Genomic DNA, 25751 nt, shown 5'->3' on the forward strand with positions numbered 1-25751 from the left:
TTTCAACATGAAACAGGATAAGCGTTTTGATATTTCTCTCGTGATTCAACTACGAACGTCATGCTAACATTAGAGTTCATTTTCTAATGCGTCGTTTCTCAGTTCTCAGAGTAGCCGTATGCGTATACGCAAATTGTTTCTGACCAACTTTGACCGTTGACCTTCTTGGGTCTGGGTTTTATTCATGTCAGGTTCGCCGATGCTGATTATTGTGAGAAAGTAATATCCAAGCAAGCGAAACTCTATGAGCATAGGTGGGCAAGTAGCGAAGGCACGCCAGTCGCCTCGGGTCGATGGCCTAATTCACTTCCCACACCCGAAGGCCCCTCACGGTAGGTGATTAGCATTGCCGCCCCCCACACTGGCTTCCTCCAAAATCTTCCGTTTTTTTGCTTCCAAATCTTTTCCCCTTTCGTGAACTACGATTAATTCACATGAGCAGTTCCTAGTTTGACAGATCGCCTAATATTCTGTTAAAAGACTGCTGGAGCTGTTTCGCTTTGCGAGAACCGTTCCAACAGAACTGCTGGTAGCTGCCCAACCGTGTATTCATAAGAAACCTGGATAATGACATGCTATCATGTCTACCGATATGTGCAGTATTTACGTACGATGACACACAATCTAGCGGATGATGATGATGATGATGATGATCTAGATGTAAATGTATTACTAGTCATCCGTATATTTATTTGTACTTAAGAGTGTTAGTAAATTTCTCGAAATTTTCTAAAATTGATGAATCTTGTTCTGCTTTTATAGCAGCAACAAATGGGCCTAATCAGAAAGATAAGCGGACCAGGTATGTCTGACAGAATGGTAGTATGTTTGCGACATCTCTGTCGTAAGTTGCTTCTCTAAGTTAGTCTGTGAATTGTCTCGAAGCTCTATGAATATGTAGCAACGCACGATTAAGGAAAACCACTTAAATCGATATGTTATCACGTATTAGAGTCGAGGATGAGTTTTCTGATTACTATAATTAAACATAATAACACACTTAACAAAGGAATAAATATAAATTGTCGAAACAAAACAGAAGTCTAATAACCCCCCTCATGAGGTACGATTGTATCGTTTAACTATAACACTTATATCCTATGTGTATGCTGCCGTTTCGAATAATGTCATGCTCTACGTCGGAAACTAAAAAAATAGACGCCAAAGGCTCATATATATATATAACAACACCTCTTAATTCACTTCGTACAGTGTGTCAGTGGGCTCTATACAACGCAGATTAACGCAATATTATGGCACTATGGGTAAGTTTATCGATGAGGCGTGGTTGACATCTAGAAGACACCGTTATCAAAAAAAAAAATCGAAGTGTGTATATGATTCTAAACAGCCCCCAGCCGATGTTGGGATTATGTACCATTACGGAGTATATAAAATACTAGATTAATTGATTTGGGCATTTCTATATGAAATTATCGAAATTATTAGTGGCTGAAATGCTTTGTTAGAAAGAAGCTGTTTTAGAAAAAAACAAAGCTGTCTTGGAGTATGAGAGAATGAATTCAAATAAATCCTTCGAGAGCTGAATACCCCTTGTAAATGGTCAAAATGAATAGCTAAAAGCTACATTACAGAGAACTGGAGAACCTTCAGGACTAGTACATACTTTTTATATATATATACTATAATTATTTTCCAGCGGAAACCAAAAGTATCTGATTATTCTAATGTTATTTAGTGTGCGCTCCTTCGTTCACTTGGTCACTGATAAATACTCACTAAAAAATTTCTCGTGTAGATCGTTCTCAAACGATTTTTCAGATGCCAATTGTTCATTCTCAGAATTTATCTTGATGTGTCACAACGTTTATGCACAGCTATCGAAAGCATTCATCGAACTATCACCTAAGGGACAGCTCTGCAAGCTCGAGCCTATGATTCCTTAAAAGGATAGCAAATGGAGGCGAGTTGTTCCGCACACAGTGACGACGGCGCTACGAGCAGAATTTGTCACTTCTTTGTCCCTATTATGATATTATTATTATTATGATAGCAGGCGGATTTTATAAATAATTCTGAGTTTACAATTTTTTTTTTGGATTTTGCCTCTTTTTGTTGTCGATGATAATTAGCGAATATGATTTTTTTCGACTTGTTGTTTCTAACTATCTCTTAATAACACTCTGGTCCCGTATGTTGAAAAATGTCTCCTACTCAGCAGTGGTACACGCCAGTGCAAGAAATTGAGCCCTCAAAAATGTTTTCCTTTTTCTACTACGTTGGTATGAATAATATGTCGCTTTATATAATTGCTTTCATATATATACACACGCACATATATATATATATATATATACTTAATTCGATTTATAAATAATAATATGTGAATAACTAAGCCTATAATTGATTACAGCGGTTTATGCAGGAAAAAAGAACAAACTTTATCCATTGTCAACCTCTGATATCAAGAAATTAGTTTCCAGTGTCGAATTTAAGCTACATTTCGAAATTAAGAAAAAAAGAATTGTTTCTTTAAATTTTTTTATTTATTAAAGCACATCATTTACAGTACTAATGGGAAACGCCTTGTTGTGAGTGATACATATATTTGTATGTATGTATATATATAGATTCTGTGAGTATATTTGTTTGTATATAACGTAATAAATAGATTAGTACGCAGGTCATCCTTTCACTGCTCCACCTTCTCATCTTTGGTACGTATGCACACATGTTACATAACGGGTCCCGATACCGGCGGCACGTCTCTGTTTTGGCTTCAAGCAAACATCGTAGTTGTTTTATTCGTTCTATACTTTAAAAGAATTAGATAGCCAGTACAATATCTGTTATGCTAGAACACGTTTAGGGGGTGGCGACCAGTGCTCTAAATGTTCGTCTTGTTTTTTCATCGTTCTTTGCTGAAAATACGGACAGCGTAATGATTTTATTACGTTGTAGCTGGGCGCCCATGCTTTGTGGATCTCCTCTGCTTGTTTTCATCGGCAGGTTATATGGATTTCCTGCAATCGAATTTGTGGTGATTGTTGTTGGTGATTCTTCTTAGGGAAGTATTAAATACGGTCACGACAAGCTTAATGATCCCATACACAGACCCCTATATGTAATTACTTCTCAACTGCTAGCAGTTCTAGCGCAGTACTTGATGCGTATCAGCTTCTGAATGTATCGGATTTTATCTGGTACTCCGCATATATTGTATACACATCAAAGTCATAACATTCCCAAACTGTTCCTGGGGTGCAACCTTGCCTGTAAAAGAGATCGATTGACGTTTTCACATTAGATCATAGTCATGAGTAGTTCATTACGTTTTCTGCGTCGCAAAGCGGGGCGCTATCACGAAACCAGCGGAACAGGGGCGTGCTCGGCCGATCAGTTAGTGTAGTTTGAAATTTCGTGTTGTCCTCCATCCTGAGCACTTCAACGACTTCGTTGATCGATACGGATCGCGGCCGAGGTAGACGACCTTCACTTCGTGGAGAGATCTCTGGATCCGAGTCATCATTCTCGGAATCGCCGGGCAGCGTCTGCAGACCCTGATTGCTACCCTTCAAAATAGGTCGAGGTATATCTATGCTTCGGCTGCGTTCGACCCCAGGGATCTGCGGCAGAGCCTCATCTGCTACTTCAATGGTACTTTCGCCCGGTAGATGAGGCTGTTTCGCTTTCCGTTTGAAAATTGCACTAATAAATGACGACATTGGCGATGATCCGAGGGAGCCATGCAGGCCTCTTAATCCGCTTTTTGATGGTGAAACCGATAAACTATTACATTTGCGTTCAACAACAAGTTGACTCCGACTCGGCGACGCACTAACTGAATGTCGTCTAATTGGCTGACGTTCCGAATATACATTCAACTTGTTGTTGACGATCGGTACAAACGACATGTCGTTGAGCTCGCTACTGCCGCGATTATCGTCGGTGAAACAATTGCCGCAGTGACTTTTATCACTTCTGCTCCTTGTACGACCGATATTTTTGGTATTAGTTCTAAAACGAAGCACAAAATTGTCGTAATGCGTTCTCTCGAGTTTCGAAGGAGTCTGTGTTTGCTATCCGTGGTTCCTCGTTGAATGACGTGGTGAAGACTGAGTTTTCGTAATTAACAATGGAGATGGCGGCGACGGTAGCGGCGGCAATAAACACGGTTCTTTAGGTGAACTGTTTTGCGCGAACTGCGCCGATGCTTAGCGCCGCAATGAATGTTGCGCTTGCCTTTTGATTCCTGTCTTTAGCGAGTGTCTTTGATGATGGCAGCGACTCCTTGAGCGGCCGCGTGGCGGTGTACCGCTGCCACCTCCTCCCCTCCCGTCGAGTGGAAGCTGCAGGCGAGAGCGTGGGCTTCCGCGGCTTTTTGTCGCTGTTACTTTTGTTACCGCTGCGTCTGCGGCCATAGGGCCAACGACTAAGGCGAAGAAAATAGCAATTGTTGCTGCTGCTGTTATTCCACACGGCTGAAGTGGAAGAATCCTTGTTCATCGGAAGACTCTTGCTGCGGCTGACGATGTTGATGATGGCGCCATCCAGACGCGGAGTGCGAACGGCCACTGCTCCTGACATTTAGGTTAGCGCAAGTATCTGGGCCAAACCTCGATAAGCTACAAAGTACTACGTTGCTGGCTCCGTTGCCTGCGCCGTTGCAGTTGCCGCTAGCGTCGCAGATGGGTCGGCCAGCGTAGGGTTCCTGCGAGTCGCTTGGCGTCTTCGAGTAGCCAGCAGTAGTGCCCTGATGGTGATGGTAACAAGCTCCTGTCGAACAGTACAGTTGACCGTGGTCAATAGCGGCAATTGTGATTATTCACTTCGTGCATGATCTCGCCTTTTCAACGTTTCAAGGGCCACATGATTTTTAGCGCAGGCTGATGGTGAGGGGACGCCATATTGGCCCAAACGCTAAGAGTTAGCAATTTTTTGGTACTATTCTTGCAAAAGATGGTGCTGTTGCACTTCCCGTTACCAGACACCATAGTGATGATCATGATGATACTAGTAAACATATTGCTGGCACGGTTGCTATCGATTAGATCTGGACATCACGTACATACACGATGATGATAGGACCTTGGACAGTATGGCAAAACACAACACAACAGAGCAGCATAAAGTATGTAGTTAACAAGCCACACTTGAAACAGGACGAGTAGGACTTATCAATGGTCCAGACGATCAGTCATTTATTCTTAGATTGTTACCATTAAGTTAAAGACACCGTGTTACAATATGCTTTCACCAACGACACTAAGATAGTCATCATTAGTGGCACAAACACTGCACTTTAGAGCAAGGGCTGACCTTCACCACGTTGATTGAGTCCTCTATGTCTCATGTACAGACAGTATAAAACCTATACAAAAGATAAGAACTGCATATGTATTAAACATGACAAGAATCTCCCTCCCGGGTCAACGTATTTAGATCAACGTATGGACCAGGTCCTGCCTGACAGGTTACTTCACGACTTTTTATCTTGAGAAAAGCTGGCCGATACTTAATGATATAATGTACGAAAATGCATATGCGATTACTGCGGCGATAGGCCGTTCCTAAGCTGTTTTTCCAAGCGACTTTGATCTCAGTCGCATTTGACTACTTGGAGGCACAATAACAGCAAGAAATGCGTGTTCAACACGAGCAGTAGGAGCCGCTTGATCGAAGAACGAAAGCAAATTCCACCGTTCGTATCCTCGGTCTTTCGGACTGCCGATGTAAATGTTAACTCTGCTCTATATACGCTGACGGTGGCGGCCCTGCGTGTCGACAAACATCGACTACATTGAATCCAGACCCCAGCTGCCATGTGCCCTGAGTGCGCTGTTGACGAACTCGTTAACAGCTGAGCCAGTCTAGAATGCTAGATAACGGGTGCAGGCAATAAGCACGAGTGGGGGTGTATGGCAACAAAGCCGCCACTGATCTGTTGCTAGTCGAACAACCTATCGAGGTCCGCTAACTCATCTAGCCAGCTATCGGGGTCAGCCACGCAAGCTAGACAATGTTTTTACCTGAAGGGCAAGCGGACTGTTGCTTAGAAGCCTTCTCCGTCGTGAACAATCGTAACTTTGTGGAGAAACCTTTTGATACCCCATACCTCCTTGCCCTGTCTGTCCCAACCTTCTTTTTGCTACATACGATAGCTGACGACTCGCGCAATTCAGCCGTAGACAAAAGAAAAATGTATGCCCCATGGCCCTAGCTCCCATCCGAAGCAACAAGTGAGTATACGAACCTTGCTATTTGTGGCGTACTATAAACTTTCTTGTATCTCCTTCTCTCTCGCGTCCTGCATCTTTCATGTTCTCCTTTTGTGTGCAACTTTGTCAGCGTCCTCGTTGGAGCCGCCATCGATGTCGCCGCTGTCAATATTACCAGCGTAAACATGGGGCATGATACGGTAACCTTTGCATCGATATATGAAACCGTTATTTTGGTACCGGCAATAGTAAAAGAATTATCACATTATTTGTTCTGAAATTCCTTCGCGCTTCGTATCTTTAAAAGGATGAAGGTCTTCAAAGAATGATTTCTTTTTATATTTATTCCTCACTCAGTGCACCTAGACGTCTATGCCTCAGTGTGCCTCTGCTCTGTGTTTGGGTAAACGAGTGTAGAATTGCAGGTACTACAAGTTCGAATCACGAGCCTAGAAGCTTACGGGCTCGTACGATCGATGCAGTAACGTCAGATGAAGTACGGCATCGTCAAGATCAACGTAAATCGGCAACCTAATTCCGAGGTGAATGACGGTCGAAGGAAATGCCCAGATATAGAGAAGAAGGGTATAGAACACTTTAGTAGTCTACCATGAGTAGATGTGAACGTCCGCGACCCCGTGATTCGAAATAATTGCTATTGTCGCTCCCACGATTTATATTGTGAGGCAGTCACCTGTTGGCGCCTGAGGGACAAAGCGACAGGCCACGTTACATTAGACGCTGAACCTCGTGATGAGAGCAGGACCGTCTGGCAGGTACCCGACAAACCTAGTTTGAGCGTACGTTATGCTGATTGACGAAGGCCACATTGCAGGCTAGCCACATGTAATCTTTTTGTGAATTACCTCGCAAGAAATTATGTTGTATGGCTCGATATGCTCTTTTTGATATTGGGATATTGTACCATTGAACTATTTTTTGTATGAATTTTTTTACTATTAAAAATAAAGGTAAACGAATTAAATTTGATTGCATTATTTTTTTCATAATCGCAGCTTACGGCCAGCTATTTTAAACTTCGATTAACTTTATCGCCCAATCAATGGATTTCATGTCTACGATGCTTCGTGTGTGACTATCATATGGTCGTTATGTTTATAATCTTGGCCATTTTATTTTTGAGAAAACAGCTGTGGCGTGTTATTATGAAGCTATCGAGTGCTACTTATGGAAAATTCAGTACAGCAGAAGCCAATACAGAGCAGCAGTCAATAAGTACATGGGTTCATATCGCCTATAACTTTTAATTTATCAAGGAGATACACGAGTCCTTAAAAGTCAGATTGGGTAATGGCCTTTTAAACATTAATTATACCTCTAAAAAATCTATGAAAGCTAGTAAAACATTCTAAGGAACTTAAATCTTTAGCGTAACTTGCTTAGTTGTACAGGCTGGTGCACCGCTGGTATCGACTGGCCCGGGAAAGAACGATCATTTATGCTTGGCCTTATTGTAGGCCTTTAGAGCCGCTTAAAGATTTTGTACATTTATGAAGAGAAGGCGGGGTAGCAGAAGACCTCTTGTAGCTGCCATTGTTTAGTCTGTAGTTATTGCAACGCCAGCCAAGGTGCGAAAAAGAAAAGTATTTATATTTTTAACCAAACACAAAAGCCAGTCGTTCAGATATTAGGTCAGGTTGTTATTAATTCTGCCAAAACACGGCCTGGCTTGGCAGCGATGACGTCAGCTATGTAGGCAGTGACGTTATTGACGCCAGCAGAGTTGATAACACGAACGATAACTGCATTGAGTTCGTCTGTTTACGTGCTTGTTGCTGCTGACATTCGTCACGTCGTAAGCACGCCGATTTACAGCAGTAACGGAAACGCTTGAACGTAAAATGCTAATGTCGCGCTCTCATATGATACATTATATATATATATAACGATGATGATATACACATACATAGGCAGGCCAAACCTAACGCCTTACCCATTTAGCCTCCTTACTCGAGTACTAAAGGTATAAAATTGGCTGTCCGGAGCTATTCAGTAGTGAAGCGGAAAGAACTCTAACAACCCCTAAAAGACCCCAAAACACGCGCGCACAGAAAGCACACGCATTTTAATCTAGAGATTGTAGTCGGAGACAGATCACAGCCACTCAGTTCTTCCGTTTCAAATCTCGATGTGCTACTACCTTCTCTTTGGCTTTCAACTTTTCGATCTACTTTTTCAAAACGTCCAATATTTTCATTAATTTGTAACAAATTCTATTAGCGCTTTCATATTCGGGAGGTCAAGGCTGAATCAGTGAGCGTTGATTTTTAACTAATTTTTGCTTTTTTTAAGATAATTTTGCCTTTACGTTCATTAGTCTCTAATCACAGTCAATACAGTTACAGATAGCCAAAGATCTGACGTAAACCTTTTACAGACCTTGTCTACAAAAGGTCTCTAGTTTTACGTCCGTTACCGCCGTGATGCATTTCGTCAGAAGGCTAGTTCCCAGCACGAAACGAAGCGTGTTTACGCTTTTTTCAAATTTTCTCTGTTGGTTCAGTTCTCTAAATAATTCTAGATCAGCATAATGTTAGAAAGAGAATAGGATTAAGCATTGTTCATAGCAATGGTCTGTATTTGTCCAAACAATGATGGCGTGTAAGTAACCAAAGAAAAGATATGGCTTGGTGAAAAATTACAAAGCATAGCAAAAACTCAACGTATGCTGATCGCACTTAATTATTATTATTATTATTATCTTACTAATTACTATTATCTTAACATTGAAATGTCGACTGGGAAAAGGGTGTGGCGTGCTGTGATCAATCACGTCTCTATGGTTACAATGGCGACGGCCGAACTGATAATTATCATCATGTCACCTTATGCAACTGGCCTTTGTTCGTTTGTTACTTCTACCGAGACCGCATGATTTGAATGAAAGGAAGAAAAACTCTGGTATCATCAAATGCCTGATAGAAACAAGATTCACAAAGCATCCGCAGGGCGTGTGAAAAGTGCTCAGCCTTACGAGGCGATGTGGGAGACCATTGCTAACAAACAATATTCGAGTATTGACCATTATACCATAACAAGATAGATCAACGCATCTCAAAAATTAACAAAGTACTCACTTCGGATGAAACACACTCGTATCGCCTTTAGACTAACTCTTGGAAACATTTTCCAGCGTAAGATTGTATCAGCTCTCTGAGCTGCATCTTCGATTTGTTCTATGATTTTTCAAACATTCATCTCTCTATACTTATTTCAGCTACGTGGAATAAGGACGAAAATCACAAAGAGCAAGATAGGGCAGATTCGAAATTAATCTATAACTAGAAACGAATGTTTTAGCAAGCGATTCGGTACAACCGATAAACAAAGCCGATTTAAAAAGAGTGCTACTGTGTTTGTATCAAGTATACTGCAAAAAATTATCGCCTTTCTAGGCTAGCTTACGTTGTATTATGCATGTGCGATAAATCACAGCTAACTAGGAGGCTGCTTCGACTAATATGCGAACAACTGTGCCTTCATTTCAATGTGGGTAGAAGCAATAATACCAGTCGGTTATTGCCGGCTTATGTGGAAATTATTTGAAACACTGTAGATCTGAAACTGACATTTCCCCGATTTATAATCGAACTTTTCTGCCTTCTACAAGTTTAAACTTCCAGAGAGAGCTACTCAAAGGATTTGACAGAGTACATATATAAGAAACAAGCCTAGTGTTGTGTCTTCAGCAATATTCTTTCGGTGGTGAACTATTCGTCGACTTTAACGGAAAACGTCGCTTCGCGTAGACACTAGCTCACACATCAAAACACCGATCACGGTGATTTTGGATTTGGAAGAAGAGCGCATTTCGCTGCCTTTACTTAATTTATATAGCATCACCCCGGCTAAAGCGGGCCCTCATTGGCTACAGCCAACGTGTTCATTATCACAATGTAGTAACTGCGTAAATTAAATTCAGATAAGCATTTACAAACGTATTTATTACTTAGAATCGAGACAAAAATGTATCGATTACATTTAATTTGGCTGTGAAGAATAGGCACAAAGTTAAGGTACTTTACAAACTAATCGCCTATACACTAAATTGATTTACTATGCTTCCGTCTGTCCAGTTCTGCTGAGTCTGATACGCTCAGCAAGGAATCGCATCGTTATATTTTAAGGTTATTTAATTTGGTCTTTAGTTTCGATTTGTCATTTATGATAATGCTGTTTCCAGCATTTCTACGATGCTTGGAAGTATAGTAAAAACGATTATAATACGCTTATTCAGACTAGGGAATGCAAAATGTCGGGCTTATGCCATATGTAGCTGGTGACATAGAATGCACCTAACTCAGAAAGCATGCAAAAATGCTAGTGGAATGTAGTATAAGTACTTTGTCGTCAAACTTCTAGCAAGACTAACAGATATCTGAGTTTCCACATTTGGTTAATAATTAATCTACTAGACATTTTGGGTGTAATGTGTTCCGAGGGCCTACTGTCTAGCATATAGATATAAAGCCTACTAGGTAGCTTGCGTCCAATTTTTCACACTAAAAACATAACCGTTTCAAGTTAGGCTTTTCAGCTGTGTCATCGAAGTACCACAGGCAATGGGGGATGTATTTAAAAAGGCTGTAGACGTTTATTCAAAGTCTGTTAGGTCACACTCTTATATGGTTAAGACAGCATCTCTTGTAAGGGAACGCTAAGAGATATTTATTGAGAAAAAGCATAGAGTATCAGAAAAACGAGCGCACAAAAGTCACAAGCCCTGTTCATATAGGATCGCGACTAGCTTACGCCTTGCAGGCCTGCGTCGCCCCTGTGAAGGATGCCATAGAGCACATACGGAATTTAATTACCGACGACTCGATTAAAAAGGAAGACGAAATGGCATACATTTGGATGGCCGACCTGGTAACAACGCTATAAAACAGTTTTAAGCTCGGTGTTATATATTGAAACAAGAATTAGTTGACGATTTGTGTGCGCGGATATTGTAGGTCTGTGTGTTCAGGATGGCCATTATGGTTCGTTGTTTCTTTTTTCGTTTGGACATAGTTAAGTGCTCCTTAACGTTCAGAAGCACCCTCGTGGCTAAACAAAGATGGCGTTATAATTTCATTCAAGTCACAATATTATATTCTTTCCACGATCTCGAGGATGGGCTATGTCATGTAACAGAAAATATCTATTTCACACCTGCTTTACCTCATATTTGTTTTCTCTGCTAGAAGTATAGAAAACACTTATTTTTACCTTCCGATATGGTGGTAAAAAAAGGTGCAAAAATTCTCTATATATATTTATATCAATTGTACTGTAAGAAATGATCGCCATCTTTAAGGCCCCACAGAAGGCTGATACTTGTGACTTAAACAAAACGACGACAACAGTTCTATAGGGCAACAGAATAGCTTGCCAACGGTATGTAATCCTTAAATATAGAGAATACAAAATAAAAACAAAAAATGGGGCTCAATAATCATAAATAGACTTTACCAGTATAATATATAACGCTCACTAGTGGAGTAGATAGACACACCCGATACACCACTGTGTCCTTGACTTAACTCGATAACGTATTAATTTCTTGCTAGATACGAAATCGTAAAGCACTTTGCGCAGTTAGTAAAACTGTAGATTTACTTTTGCAATGTACGTACGGTCTATAGCGCCTGAGAATCGGGATTGTTCCGTGCATTGATTCCCGTCATCGACAAGCGAGATACATAGCTCTGTTCCGGAAGGAAGATACAGGTTAACAAGCAGTAAAATCTAAAACACTTTGAATTAACTTAACTAGTTAAAAATATAGCCAAATAAAGATATAAGTTTACCTAAATATAGTACGAAGATGCAGAAGAATTGAACGTCAGCCGCTGTTTGACAACAACCAACAAAACCTTAACTATTTTCTTTGTCGAGTGTCTTTACGTATGACGTATCGATAGATCACACAAAAACTCGCAGCACCTTTCAGACTAATAATCCATTTGTAGATGGTATTGAGACAGTTTGTACATAGGCCATTCCACACGAACATTACGCTTTATAGTCGTAGGCTGATATATCGTAAAGTAATTTATTGCCGCTTTATCAAGGTCTGCTTAGTCGATAAACGACATCGGTGATTTTGTACAGGTTGTTTAATCATCTCCGGCATTCCTTTATTCAATCCTTCGCGCGACATCTATTCGGGGGCGATTCCCTATACACTTTGACAGATTAGCCCTTCCAATTTGCCCAGTATTTCCTCAACAATAAATCTCCATGTTTTCTTCTATTCAATGGTCACCGATCTTCAATGATCTCAGTCGGATCGTCACAAAGGTGACAAATTAGTTAATAGAACAAAGACGGCGTTCGGCTGGCCTCTTTGTTCCTCTATTAGGACTGCCTCTTTCGTCGTAAAGCAACGCGTCTCCCCAACCCTTTCCGTCGTTTCTGGACGATAACGTACGAACGGCTATTCCAGTGTGGCATATACGTTAGTGGTTTGCGAGTCAACGTCTATGCGTTGCCTATTGACTGAAACGAGCAAACGCTTCCGCCAAAGGACCTTCTCCAGTTGGTGTTCTTCTGTCTCGTCAACTATCAAAACGTCGCCATCGTTATTGTCTCATTTATTTAGTTCGAGGCTTATAGACGCTGCGAGAGAGAGCAGTGTACGATTGCAGCAGGGTATGAGGTGTTATCGCAAATAGGACTTGTTTTTTCGGATTTCAGTCGTGCACATGCAAGACGTGCACTCGTCCATGAGGCGGCGTTGATGTCTCTCTCCCTCATATAGCAATAGAATCTAAGCCATAGAAGCCAGGGGTCCCTCGACGCTTTGTTATCTAACTGTAACATTAATACAACTATTTAATTGACAAGTAAAGTTTGTGTAGGGTCATTTTCTAATAGCTTCCAAGAAATGTTTTCACTGATATTAGCATTCATGTTTATGCTTTGGTTACCCGGCGGAACGTAGAAGGCGATAGTTAAGTACGACGAAAGCCTTCAGTCGTCAGCTATTGACAATAGCAGGCCACAAAGCACAGTGGCTTTTCAGAGCAGGTATATTAGGAAGTTCCAGCCCAGAACAGATATACGCTGTGGCTGGAGCTCCGGAAGGTCATGAGACTGTCCAAAGCGACATTCCATGAAGTTTATAACTATTGTCAACGACTCATTTTGAACGCTCCTATTAGTTCAGAGATTCGGACTTCAGTTTGACTTCTGTAACTTCAGAGGTTGTTGTCGGTGAACTTGGCGTTAGAACACGCTAGCTGAACGTGCTTGCCAATATGATGTTTCTATCACATACAAAATAGGCTTTACTCAAAGCTGGAGGATAGGAGTGGGATTCGGGGCTGGCAATGAGATAGCAAATAGGCGTCACTGTAAATTGCATCTGCCTCCTGCTATGGATAAATCTACTGTAGTGCTAAATCTAATAGGCATGCGAAACATGCATATAAAAACGTAGTAACTCGTACTATTCGTTTTGAGCGAATAATAAATGAAGTTTGATAGGAATTTCAACAAAGGACAACTAAAAAAAAATGCGCTGCTTACGACTCAAGTATAGAGACATTGTTTTTAATCAGAATGTTTATTTTCTTGCCAGATCCTTGGCAAAGATCGGGTTCAGTCAGAACCTGCAACCTATTACTGACAGATTCTTGTGTCGTTTTATACAATTCGTCTGGTAGAGTCAGAGCGGCATGACATTAGCCAAATCCATTATAAGTTAGACCATATTCCCTCAAAGAACTAAATTGGTGATCTACTCTGCGAGTACAGACGATATACAATATGCATAGTAAAGAAGGTAGCCCGCTAAAGGAGTTGCCAATAATGATTATCCGTTGTCATCTCTTTACGTTAACACGTACATAACAGAACATAGATTTACAGTTCTGACGACGCCCGACAAAACGGATAGATCGCTCATCCTCAAGGTGGCACTCGTGATAGTTTCTTCTTTTTTGTGCTGTTACCTCATATACGCAATTCCTACACGACTGCTGCAGTATAACTAGCAAAGTTGAAGATTTAGAATATTTTTATCAATACATTTAAGCATACACGTCCTTGCCGCTATGTTAATTGTTCTATGGTATAGTTACCTACTCCTGTTGGTACATTATTGTATAACAATACACTTTAGGAATATACCGTCTCTAAGCAGTTAGCTCGCTTCGTTGATACGGAAGTTATCGGTAAATTGAATATGACGGATAAACAGTAGTAGCCTTCTTTAGGCTTCTTGTTCATTGCTATCCCATATTTGGTGTTACCGGTTTTACTACTATTTTTACTAAACTATGTCAATAATGAAAATACTTCCTGATTAGTGAAATGCATATATACGCTTTTGGGTAACTACTTATTTCTATTTTAGCATTTATTCAGTTTATTCGTCTCGGGATGCGTAAATCTACGCAGAAGGATCTTTTTATAGGTCAAACACTAACCCGCATTCATTGTTACAATAAATTGATTTTAATTAAAAGTCAAGGTCTTTGAAGGCTCCTGTCTTTTCAAATGAAAGCTTTTTGTCACTTGTGATGTTGCTCATGTTTAGCCTGATACATAAGGCTAGTAAGTCCTATCGTCTCATGTGCATGGGGCAAACAGGGACCCCATTCATGGCGACCAAGCGTATATGGACTACCAGCTATGGTACTAACCAGCTATATGGATATTGAAGTAAACAACATACTAACCATATAGAATTAATCTTCCTTTAAAAATGTATTATTTAACTCAACGAAGTTGGTCAGTTTTTTTTTAACAACAACAACACGCTAGTTACAAAGCATTTTACAAAAGACACAATAACCGCTCATCAAGTAGCTCGCTCAACGATTCCTGTACTTATATATGCGCCACTAAAGTGTAATAGCATAACAATGTCCTTCTATTCACAGACGTTGATTACCCCATTCAGCTTTTCTTTATGACGCAGTTCGAACTGGGTGGCCCCGTATTTTACGTGTTCATTGCCAACGGCCGACAGACCCATCACTCTCTACCCGCAACCAAGTTTATCTGTCCTATTCTAGTGTATCTGCACGAAGAACGAGATTCTAGTCTAGACGACGTGGATAAATATTTGACAACAGAACGTTCGTGGCTCATCCATCCACAAATACCCTATACGTCTGATGCTGACTTACCCTTCCGATCCTCAAATCAAATTAGTTCATGAAAAAAAATCAGAAAACGTCACTATTATTCAGACAAATATGAATTCCTCCAATATTGCTTCTTGCCAATAATGCTTGCAATATTGCTTCTTGGAGCGTTACCGACAATCGACGTTGGTAGCTAAGATGTAAGGGTCGCATCTGCGCAAAGAACATCCTGAGTACTTCATAAGAACAATGGTCATCTGAATATCTCGCCATTTTATGCTTAGAAAGCAAGACGTTATGTTCTGTGAGAATCGTCAACTTATTAACCCTATTGTTAAACGTTGTGCGTAACTTTGTTGGAGATTTTTGCAACGAAGGGTTGCCGTGGTCTCCAATAGAGAAACCGAATCGTCCCACTCAATAGAGGACGCCTGAGTAAGTGGTCTTTATCCAGCTCCTGTTTTGAAGACAGAAAGAGGACTCACATAATACTTCATTCAATTATGATAACTATGAGCCGGAGCTCATTCCATCAAACAATGGACAGCATCTTCCGAACAAGATTTACTGTATTGAAACAAACGGATCAGGCTCATGTACACACCTTCTATTTGCGTTTCGTCATTATCAAGCGGTCAAGTGGCTCAGGGTGACAGAACGTTTTGTTGAAACTCTATGGTTCTATTTAATTTCCATTGAGGTTCCATAACGCCATTATGGGCTGTAGCAGAAATGCATCTTTCTATCTAATGATATTGAATCCCTAATGCTCTCATTAGTATGGTTCATTTTTTACAATGCTGTTTGCTACGGAAAAGTAACTTCATGCTGAAAGCGATCTGAGCTGCAACGACGTCTAATCGACGGATGCTGCATGTAGATCCATCCATCAGTTTAAGACAAAGCTTAACCGCAATAAAATATTATGACAAAAAATGACAAATATATAAACAAGGTACATGAATTATATCAATGCTATGGAATTATTTTAAGTTGCCATCAACAAGTTATGCTTGACGCCGTTGCCTCCTGTTGTTTTGATTACACACAGCCTTAAGGTGGGTGAAAGGGTGCCCCTTTGTAATGCTATAAGCCGTTTATCGGTTAATTTAAAGTAAATCCACGTTTGTGCTTGGCTGCCTGATATGGCAAAGATTAAAGCTCTTTTTTTAAATGTTCAGGCTCCATATTATCGAAAGGGATAAAGCAACACCAGTACGAGATGGTCTAATATAACAGGATGATTTTTACCTGGTCATGGCAAGAAAAAGTTTTGGTAAATACGCTTTTCATTTTTCATAATAATACCGCAGGCTCGGTCGTAACACGTCCCAACAGCAACTTTCACAGGAGTTGATGAAAGTCAAAAGTTGATCTGCGCCCTCAGCCAAGATATATTCTCAGTAGGAATAGGCCCCGGAAAATGCTCAATTGATGCACGTTTTTTCTATTCATTTACGTGGGCTGCGCTTACAACCTACAGAACACTATATCCTTGGTGTTTATCTTCTAAGCTGACAGGAACTGGGCTTTGACTCTTTGGAAAATATTATTTTGAAAAGCACTCTCAGACGATAATGACTACGAAGAAACGACTGGCCGTATATAATTAAGTGTGTGCCCGCATCACTGTTGCGGCGTGCCAAATCTAAGATCCGTTCTACGACAGTTTTTCGCTTAGAATTTAGTGGGCTATCTTGTTGTCTCGGAACACTTGTTTTCTAATATCCACTGAATTCCTGTTTTTCCGATGTGTTAACTGTTCGGCCGCTCTATGGGTGTGCGCTATTTAACGTTGGAAAACCTTTTAGCACGAAGTATATTGTTTAAACTAGCTGGCTCTGCACTATTATATATGTATATATATACGAAGCATCATACCGTTAACAGGCAAAGAACATCGCCAGTGTCCAACATGCCCGTGTATATCGAAAGTATTGATACTTACATCGAAATCGAAAACTTCATTCAATCTAGTTAACCTGAAGGAGCAACAAAAGTTGACTTTTTGACCACGTCAAAGATCTAACTTAATTGATCATACATACGCAAATCGATCGTTTTATACATATGTGTTGCGTTTAATTAAACTTAACATGTCAACACTGAACAGATGATTAAAATGCTTTTTTATTTAAACTCATGTCATGTTGCCAGCGTGTACTCTATTTTGGTTGTAGGCTGCCGCGATCCCTATGTCAAGATAGGCAAGCGTCCATTTTCAATGAGAAAACTAAGCTCGAAATGACCGTGCGGATTGTGATGTATCAATGATCTGAAAAATCCCCTGACCCTGGCTAGATCCATTCGTTTATATCTAATCCCAGTGAACTTACTTGTTCTAGTTGCCGAGCTAGATTCAAGTAGCTTTGGCCCGACTGGCCTTTCTCTGGCCTACCTGTACATCAACGGCCGAAGGATAGTGAATTCAATTTACAGTAAACCCACTTTCTCGGACCAGTTTATGAATGGCGGAAAACGACACTGAGATATTTCTGTTTCCGCATTTTGTCCATTCAGTAAAAGAGTGACGAATGGCGCGCTCTGTTCTCTGACTGAAGACAGAAGCTGTAGCACTGATCTCTCAGGTGCCTGCTGCTCAGCCACGATCGTAAACCTAAAACTTCTTAAAATCGAACAGATTGTGGTGTTTTCACGATCGGCCGAAGCCATCTCCGAAAGCCACTTCGAGACGATCGGTGGGCCAAGAGAGACTGTCTTTTTATCAGAAGTTGTTACCGAGTACAATGGGAGTTCCCGGTGGTAGAAAGAACCACCTATAGTTCGAGACAGGCGGGTTTCAGCGCAGTTCCAACTGGATATTGTGTGCTACAAAGCCGCTAAAATTAAGTTATATCTGGCCTGTTGTTGTTATTGTTGCCGTCACGCAGGCTCAGATGAGTAAACACGACTGCCACTAACCCTGACCGAAAAGTCACAGGACATTTCCGGTATGGCTATTGCGGTACAGATTTCGTATTGAGCATACCGCTTTGGGTGATAATGGGTATCAGAGAGTGCCCTGTAGTTCACCATTGGTATCTGCGGGGTCAATCAGTACGAGAAAGCCCGGGGGTGTCGTCTCTTGACTGGAAACGCAATTCAAAGTGACAAGTTGTGCATTGCACGAGTGGTGCATTCACTCTAGTCTGTTGGTCGACTGGAGCGGTAATTTCGTTCTTGCCCGTGTTAAGCTCAATTCGGTGAACGTCGAATAATACCGATGACGTTCTTTTAAGTCAAATATAATGTAATAGACGTATTGAATATAGCCGAAGACAGAAGAATAATCGATATTTCTCCATAGTCCTTTTATTGTAATCAAGCGTACGTCTACCTGCTGAACCAGCGCTATTCTTATTCAACTTTTCGCTCCTCTAGGCCTCAATAAATTATTTGTCTCATCGTGTGCTGTTGTGAGGATATAGTTGAGCGAGGTTGAAGCAGTCGAAAGCGGTCCAGACATACTCATTTAGTGAACCCTCAGCTTAGCACACTTGGAGCTTTTAGGACTTGTCCTGATAGGCTTTATGCTGATTTCTGCTAGTCAGAAGAGACGCTTTCCACTTCGAGATACAACAGCCGTAGTTCGAGTTTCAGTTACGCATCTGTGTTACGCTAAAGCATGGCCGGAATTAATTACGATACCCTTTAATATATTACGAAAAATTACACCGAACTGAATTCATATAAATTACTTCTACGCTATGATACGAATTGCCATGAATGATATAGTAATCAAAATAGAAGTTGGTGGAAAGTTGTACACATTTTGCTTCTTCGAGTCCTCGTAACCATCAATGTATAAAACCAGACGTTGTGTTTCACTGTTGTGTTGGTGACTGTTGTAAGTTGTAAGTGCCAATCACTGAGCTGATTAAACGTACGAAGGTGAAATAGATATACCACGGTCTTTACTTAATTTAAAGCACGCCCTTCGTGGGCCTTAGCTCTAGCACAATATATAATTTTGCAGCTTCGATTGCATAGAATCATATGCCCAGTCCTCGAAACGGATAACTTCAATAATGAATCCATTTTAAATGTAACAATATCGACATGTTTCGGACACCTAAGGTACTTCTTTTAGCGGATAACCTCAGTTTGAAGCCAATGGACATATCTGAAGGGGTTAGCGCCCAGGGCAAAATCGCTATCAGTGTAAGTTCGTGTTTTAAGGCGATGCGCCACAATCCTCCTCTGGAAGGCCGTGACGAGTCCCAAATGGAGCTAAAAACCTATAAGCAGTTGCCTCGCTCTTGGGGTACGTGCATCAAAGGCAGATTCACTGTACATACAGGCGCGAGAGCATGAGCTGCAGTATTTATCGGTAGCGAGAAATGATAAACTATTTTTTCGGCTGCTTTCAGCTTGAGAGAGAATGTTGTTGTATGTTGAAATTATAATCGATAGCTACATGTTTCGGAGCATCTTCTCGTAGCATATTCCGTGAAGGGATACGGCACAATGGGTCCAACAACAAAGATTGCCACATCACACGCTTAAACAGGCGCCAAACCCACAAAATGTTACATACATTAAACAAATATCTCTGGTGTACGCTCGGTAGTGGGGTTAAGCATTTCTGCAGAAAGCCAGCTCCAAGCGTGGCGAGTGGGCCGTTTCGAAACAGAACAATCCTACGAATTTCTAAGTTATCCTTCATACCATTATGAGGTCTGCCATGTACTTGACCGCCATGTAACCAGGGCAATTAGGCTTACTAAATGAGCTAAGGCTGCCAACTAAGGACAAAATAAATTTCGAAAATGTATTACCGTACCGCCCACGAGATAGGGTGATATTATATATAAAAACCAAACAACGAGAACAGTGGAGGTGTGCCCAGACGCAGATAATTACAGATCCTATCTTCGTTAGTCATCCGAATGGGAAAAAATTAAATTGTATCTGTTTCAATTATTTTCACATAGTTCTAACTAATAAACTGATTGATAATTATAATATAGTTCGAGATGAATACGAAGACATAAATACATCTGCGAAACAAATAGAAGTACAACATTCGTAATTACCTACGCAGCTGAGTCAGAACCTAATGCATATTCTATAGCTTGGAATCGGCATATTTTACACTTTATGCTCGTAAATACAGAGATGAAAGTACCTACTCTTTACGAAGCTGTTATTGCTATTACGCTCGAGTCATTGCTTTTCCAACAGCTATGAGACATTCAACATAGAGCAAGCACCGGTTGCCCTTCGCTACGATTCCTCTTGACTCAACAACCAGACGCTCACCCGCCTTTGGTGTCGCCTTTTTCGGCCCTTGTCTGGACGGCCCTTTCTCTCTGCAGTTTTTCCGAGGTCGACTTTTTCCTCGTTTGGGGGAGGCCACGGTCAGTCTATTAATTGCAGTGTCCTCCCCAAGCCGTCCTCTTCCACAGACTGTTTCGTAACACTTCGAAAGCACGCGTCGCAAGTAGCGATGCATCAACGGGTGGTTACATAAGTTGCTTTTCTTGGGTTCAGGTGAAACGCTCTGCCCATCAACACACCGAATCCACGACATTTGCACCAACGCAAAGGTTCTGTTGTCTTTTCCTCGTTCAGGGAACTCATAAGTTGTCCCAAATAGGCTAAGCATCTACAATGGTAGGAGCAGCATCAAAACATCCGACGAACGCGTTGAAGAGGGGAAATATACGTTATGTCATGTGGAAATGTGTTCCGAGATGGAAACGAGACGCGAATGCAGATCCGTTATGCGTCATAAGCGCACGTCAATAACAGGAACTCTCATCTTGTAAACAGAAGAGTAAAACGTTCTTTCGAAATAGCGTGTCCAACAGCTGCTGTAAGCCAATAAAAAGGCTCTGGGCGAAAGCGCTCGTTGAGTATTCGCAGGTGTCTCGTGTAAACACCCGTGACTCTTTGGGCTTGTAGTTTCTAAGGTTACCTTTTCTTCTTTGATGACGCTTTTAAGAATAACTGTTATTAATATTATTATCGCAATGATAGTTGTTACATAGGTGCTCGAGTACAATAAGGCAGAAATAAAGGCCGTAGTGCGTTTCTGATTTGTTTCATTCCGATCTCAAGGCGCAACTTTATGTAGGGCATCGTTATGTGAAAAGACAGCGTGGACAGGCGACATGCTCGCCGCGTGTAAACCTAAATAATTTAAAGGATGTAGTAAGACCTATAAGGACAGTAACGTGGTACGCAAGCACGTAACGCGTGCCGGCACAGCAACATAACCTGAAATAGTTACATGTAATGTATTGCTACGCCTTGCTGATATACCTAGGCATTCTCACAAAACAGGCCATACTTGGCGCCTTGGATGTGCACATGAAGATAATAAAAGTGAAGTGTACCACGAATTCAAAGAATAGTCGAATTAGGTTTCGCACATATGGTGTGTAGATCTCAATCTAATGTTTTTGGGGGCGCATACGCCCAGGCGAAATATTTCATTAATTATCAATATATAATGAAGTTTTGCAGAAATCGACATGTTGAGCCTAGTTCCGTGTTTTCAAAGGGTATTGGCATTATTATGAATTATTACATAAGCATGACGCGACTCGCCACCATCCTGCAGGAAACTGTCGTGGTAGACAGACGTTCGAAGTCGAAAAGTTTCAGCGCTTAGAGAATCCGACATATATCAGCCGGTTTCTATGGAACGACTCTGTAATGAGTATACTGTACTTTATTAGGATGAACAGCATGGGCCACACTGATTATTAGTAAGATTGTAAGTGAGGGATGGCATCGAAGTGGAGTAGTGAAGGGGTACATCCTGTAGGATTTTTTGATTGAAATAATAATTATAGAATACATCTATATCTACTGGTCTATGCAAATACACATATTAACTCGAACGTACAACGACAGATAAAGCAACTGTTCTGCTCTTTGCTGACTACTACTTAGGTCAATTTATACGTTTTCCTATAAGCACGCATATATAAAATATCCACGCTATAATATAAGCCGTCCTCTTAATTGGCGGGAACCATAATGTAAATACGTGTTACACATTGCTTTAGCAATAGTTTGTTGTGTGCACCTTTTTGTACATGTACTCCTCTGACGATTATTACTAGATGCTCATGCGTCTCAAAGCGTCTAGCTCCCCACAACCTGTGTGCTAGTCACCATTCAAATATCTCTGTACCAGCAACAATTGAGACGGCGTTACCGCAGAATTTTGCCTTCTACTAGTTGAACTTGAGTATGGACAGCTGAATGGTCACTCGTCGCTCCGTTGGCGCCTGTGTCTGTGCCCATTTTGAAGATACGTCATGTTTCTCTTACCGGGCTAACATAACATACGACGAAATGCTGGGCGTACGATTAAATCTATGAGACAGACACGTGATGCTACACGTCTTTGCCGCTGTGAAATTATCTTATATATCATATTTATCTTTCTTCTCTTTGTTTTAATCTGTTCTCCTACAACAAAAGTGTTTTACAAAGTCCATTTGTCGTGGAGTGAGATTGAGCAATGTTCAACTCTCTGATTCGTCAATTTATCGTCGTATACGTAAAACAGCATAAAAGAATGCCGACGATCACTAGTGTGTATATATATGTATATATATATACACACACATGTATGTGTATGTATATATATATACTACAATGATAACACCTCAGGTCAAATTCAGTTTGCGCCAAGAGAAGCATATTACTAATACATAGAAAATATTCTAGACATAAATAAGCAGAATTCGCCGATATTTTTAAGGCAGCTGAAATTCATGCAGAGCTTGTTGTTTTTAATGCATGATATAAATATATTAACAAAAACAACACAAAAAAATTATACGATTGCTTGTGGTTCTGTACACATTGTCGGCATCGTCTATACTCGCCTAGTATCTGTACGGATCTATGTGAGGTGTCTGCCTTTTATGGCTGAGGACACCGCAATTCCTATACGTTTGTTTCTTATAATATGACCAAAATGGAAGCGTGGTTATCACACGCCGCACTATATGGTCCTCACCATTCAATGTGATCATTTGCAGCAGAAATAGAAGACATAATAACAAGCTATTTCACTGTATAATCTAATCCCGTTGCTAGTGGCAAAATAAATCAAAGCAGGGGGAAAAATGGCCGAGGCGACGTCTATGCTGCCAGATACGCCATCCACGTACGATTTTAAAACTACTAAACTAATAGCGTATCGGACGACGCATCGAACGCTGCTGCCTCGATGACCTGCCGACGCTGACATGCGGCAGAACGATGAAAAAGGCCAACTTTGTTATATATAATCTACTGAGCATAATCTAGCAACTGAGTATAATCTTGTATTTTACCATATTTTAACCTAATAATAGATAATAGTAATAATAAACAAAATCTAGGTAACAGACATCGATGGAAGGTCCATGGGGCATGATAGGATGCTAAATCGCACAAAACGACAGATGTCAAATAGAGGGGTACAGTATTTCAGTGGAAATTCACGGAACAGATCTACAATGATGTGGTGACACCGTCGCTTTGTTGGTGAGAGCTGGAATGGTCTCATACCGTAAAAGGGTTATGTGGAACGTGATGCGTAATAAAAACGTACAATAACATGTCTATTTTGCCGATGAATCACTATTACCAGATAAAATTTAGAAACGATGCTAGCCGTTTTCGGTGGAGCGAATACCGAATGTGAAGACATTTGAAGATCTTCCTGAAGGGTAGCCTTGTCTCACTGAAGATGTGAGATTGCTGAACAGCGATATATTGATATCTATGGTATGTTACGGGTAGAGTCGTATGGCAAACTCTTCTGGACAAAGAGCAAAACACACAGAAGCGCCAGATTCAAATGTAGTTTGCTCTTATTTGAATAGCCATACTAGGGCAAATATGGAGACTTTGGTGAAAAATGAAGCGATTTACTTTCCGAAACAACAAAAAATCCATACGCATTCATGGATAGGATAGAGCTAAGACCCACGGATCTTGGGTCGGTCCGGTACTAATTCTATTATTAAGTTCTTTTCATTGCTTTTGGTACGACCAGTACCATTACCAACACTGAAACAGCTGTCAATTTTTACGTTCGACGATGGCAATGATGCGAATAGCTCTGAGCCTATTTCGTTGTAATAGGAAACAATGTATTCTGTATTTATATCCGAACGTCATGCCGAATAATACGAGACTGTCAACGAGAGATTTGTTTTTAACTCGACGCTGAAGGCAGCACGAGCTCTCAAACACAATAACACTTACTCTATTGCTATCTTCTCACTTCCCCGAGAGAATTGGATGTGTTTTCATTTTAGAAACAATGTTGCAGACGACTATAGGTTCGGAGAGATTTTTTTTCAGACATGGACAATTACACAAAACTGTTATATATATATATATATATATATATATATATATATAACTGAATTGTTATATTGTATATAGCACGTCCCTTTTCATCAATGAAAAGAAGTGGTCGTCAAAAACCTAAAACATCATTTATTTATTGTTCTACTATTATAATAATCATTTATACTGCTTAAAAGATATTTCTCGGTATTCTCTATTGTACAGGCGATTCGAGTCACGATGATACATCTGCTTATTTTCCCGTGTGTTCTATACAGAAAAGCTACTGGCTAGAAAAATCTAGCAAAAGCTCGATTATCCCAGGATAAAACATGATACATCCCGTCATAGACGAAATTCATGCAATACGTAAGCCAAGTACGGCCGTAAGGGGTGACACCGATCAGCGTTAGCGATACCTTGCCTCGACACGGACGCAGTGACAAATGAGAGAAATTCCTTTCTTTGGCAAAATCACAGCAAAAGCCATCGATCGAATTTTATTAGTGCCTATTATATTTCTGAGGCCTGGTTTGTACAACATCGCCAAGGCCTTTAGAGAACCCACAGATTACACATTTGACGATCAAAAAATAAGAGGGTTCCTTGTGGCGACAGAATCCGAGACTGATTTTTTGGCAGTTCCAAATAGCCCATAGGCCAACGTCGAACTGCATTGTTAACCTGTTATTTCAACGTATTCCATTGCTCTTGGTATTTAATACTTCCTGTCTTAATATTCGCTCTGGTTTATATAACCTGGCCCCGTTAAATACAGCACGAACTGTGCTATTGAGTCATTACATCGTACAAATCTGATTATATGAATCTGGATATATCTGTGTTGGCATAGCGATACTTTCCTTTAGTGTTCCCATATGTACACCTTCAAAAAACTATATAATATTCCTGTTGTACACAACATGACAAGCGTTTCTTTGAAGGTGCATTTGCACAGCCGCAGTTCGCCCTTGTCGCTTACTAGGCTTGCTCTATGATTCAACAACCCGATAATACTGTTTATATATTAGTAGGTTTTAGCGTCAGGTAATGGCTTTCTAGGTATCGCATTATAATCAGCATATTTATAGACAAACGTAGTAATAAAGAGCAACATACATTTTTTATATTGTCGGCATTGAGATACAAGGGACCTTTTCCG

At 40.7% G+C, this 25751-nt stretch overlaps 2 protein-coding genes across 10 annotated transcripts in view; both read right to left on the reverse strand.

The window, feature by feature from the left end:
* LOC111246253 (uncharacterized) overlaps window positions 1-25751 on the reverse strand; it is a 96886-nt gene that overhangs the window by 42681 nt on the left and 28454 nt on the right. The window contains exon 1 of one of the 8 annotated variants that reach the window (XM_086985366.1): window positions 1741-1894. The exons of the other annotated variants lie outside the window; for them this stretch is intronic. The gene's annotated coding sequence lies outside the window, so the exon portion shown is untranslated. Of the gene's footprint in view, window positions 1-1740; window positions 1895-25751 lie in introns of those variants that run through there. 8 annotated transcript variants of the gene reach the window in all.
* Window positions 2486-25702, reverse strand: LOC147756811 (uncharacterized). Of its 2 annotated transcripts, XM_086985377.1 has the most exons (3): window positions 9278-9430; window positions 6215-6384; window positions 2486-5049 (listed from the first exon to the last, which is right to left on the reverse strand). In XM_086985377.1, the coding sequence occupies exon 3, from the start codon at window positions 3873-3875 to the stop codon at window positions 3276-3278; it is 600 nt and encodes a 199-aa protein (XP_086841503.1). In that variant the 5' UTR covers window positions 3876-5049; window positions 6215-6384; window positions 9278-9430; the 3' UTR covers window positions 2486-3275. The 2 variants fall into 2 exon arrangements, with proteins under 2 accessions (XP_086841503.1, XP_086841504.1); XM_086985378.1 differs by lacking the exon at window positions 6215-6384 and having other exon boundaries at window positions 2486-4737; window positions 9278-25702.

This window comes from Varroa destructor, unplaced genomic scaffold (genome assembly GCF_002443255.2).
Source record: "Varroa destructor unplaced genomic scaffold, Vdes_3.0 BEIS01000003.1, whole genome shotgun sequence".
Taxonomy (NCBI): domain Eukaryota; kingdom Metazoa; phylum Arthropoda; class Arachnida; order Mesostigmata; family Varroidae; genus Varroa; species Varroa destructor.

Bases quoted from the DNA above. Each gene is read 5' to 3' on its own strand.
- LOC147756811 (XM_086985377.1), bottom strand. From the start codon at position 3,875: ATGTCGTTTGTACCGATCGTCAACAACAAGTTGAATGTATATTCGGAA.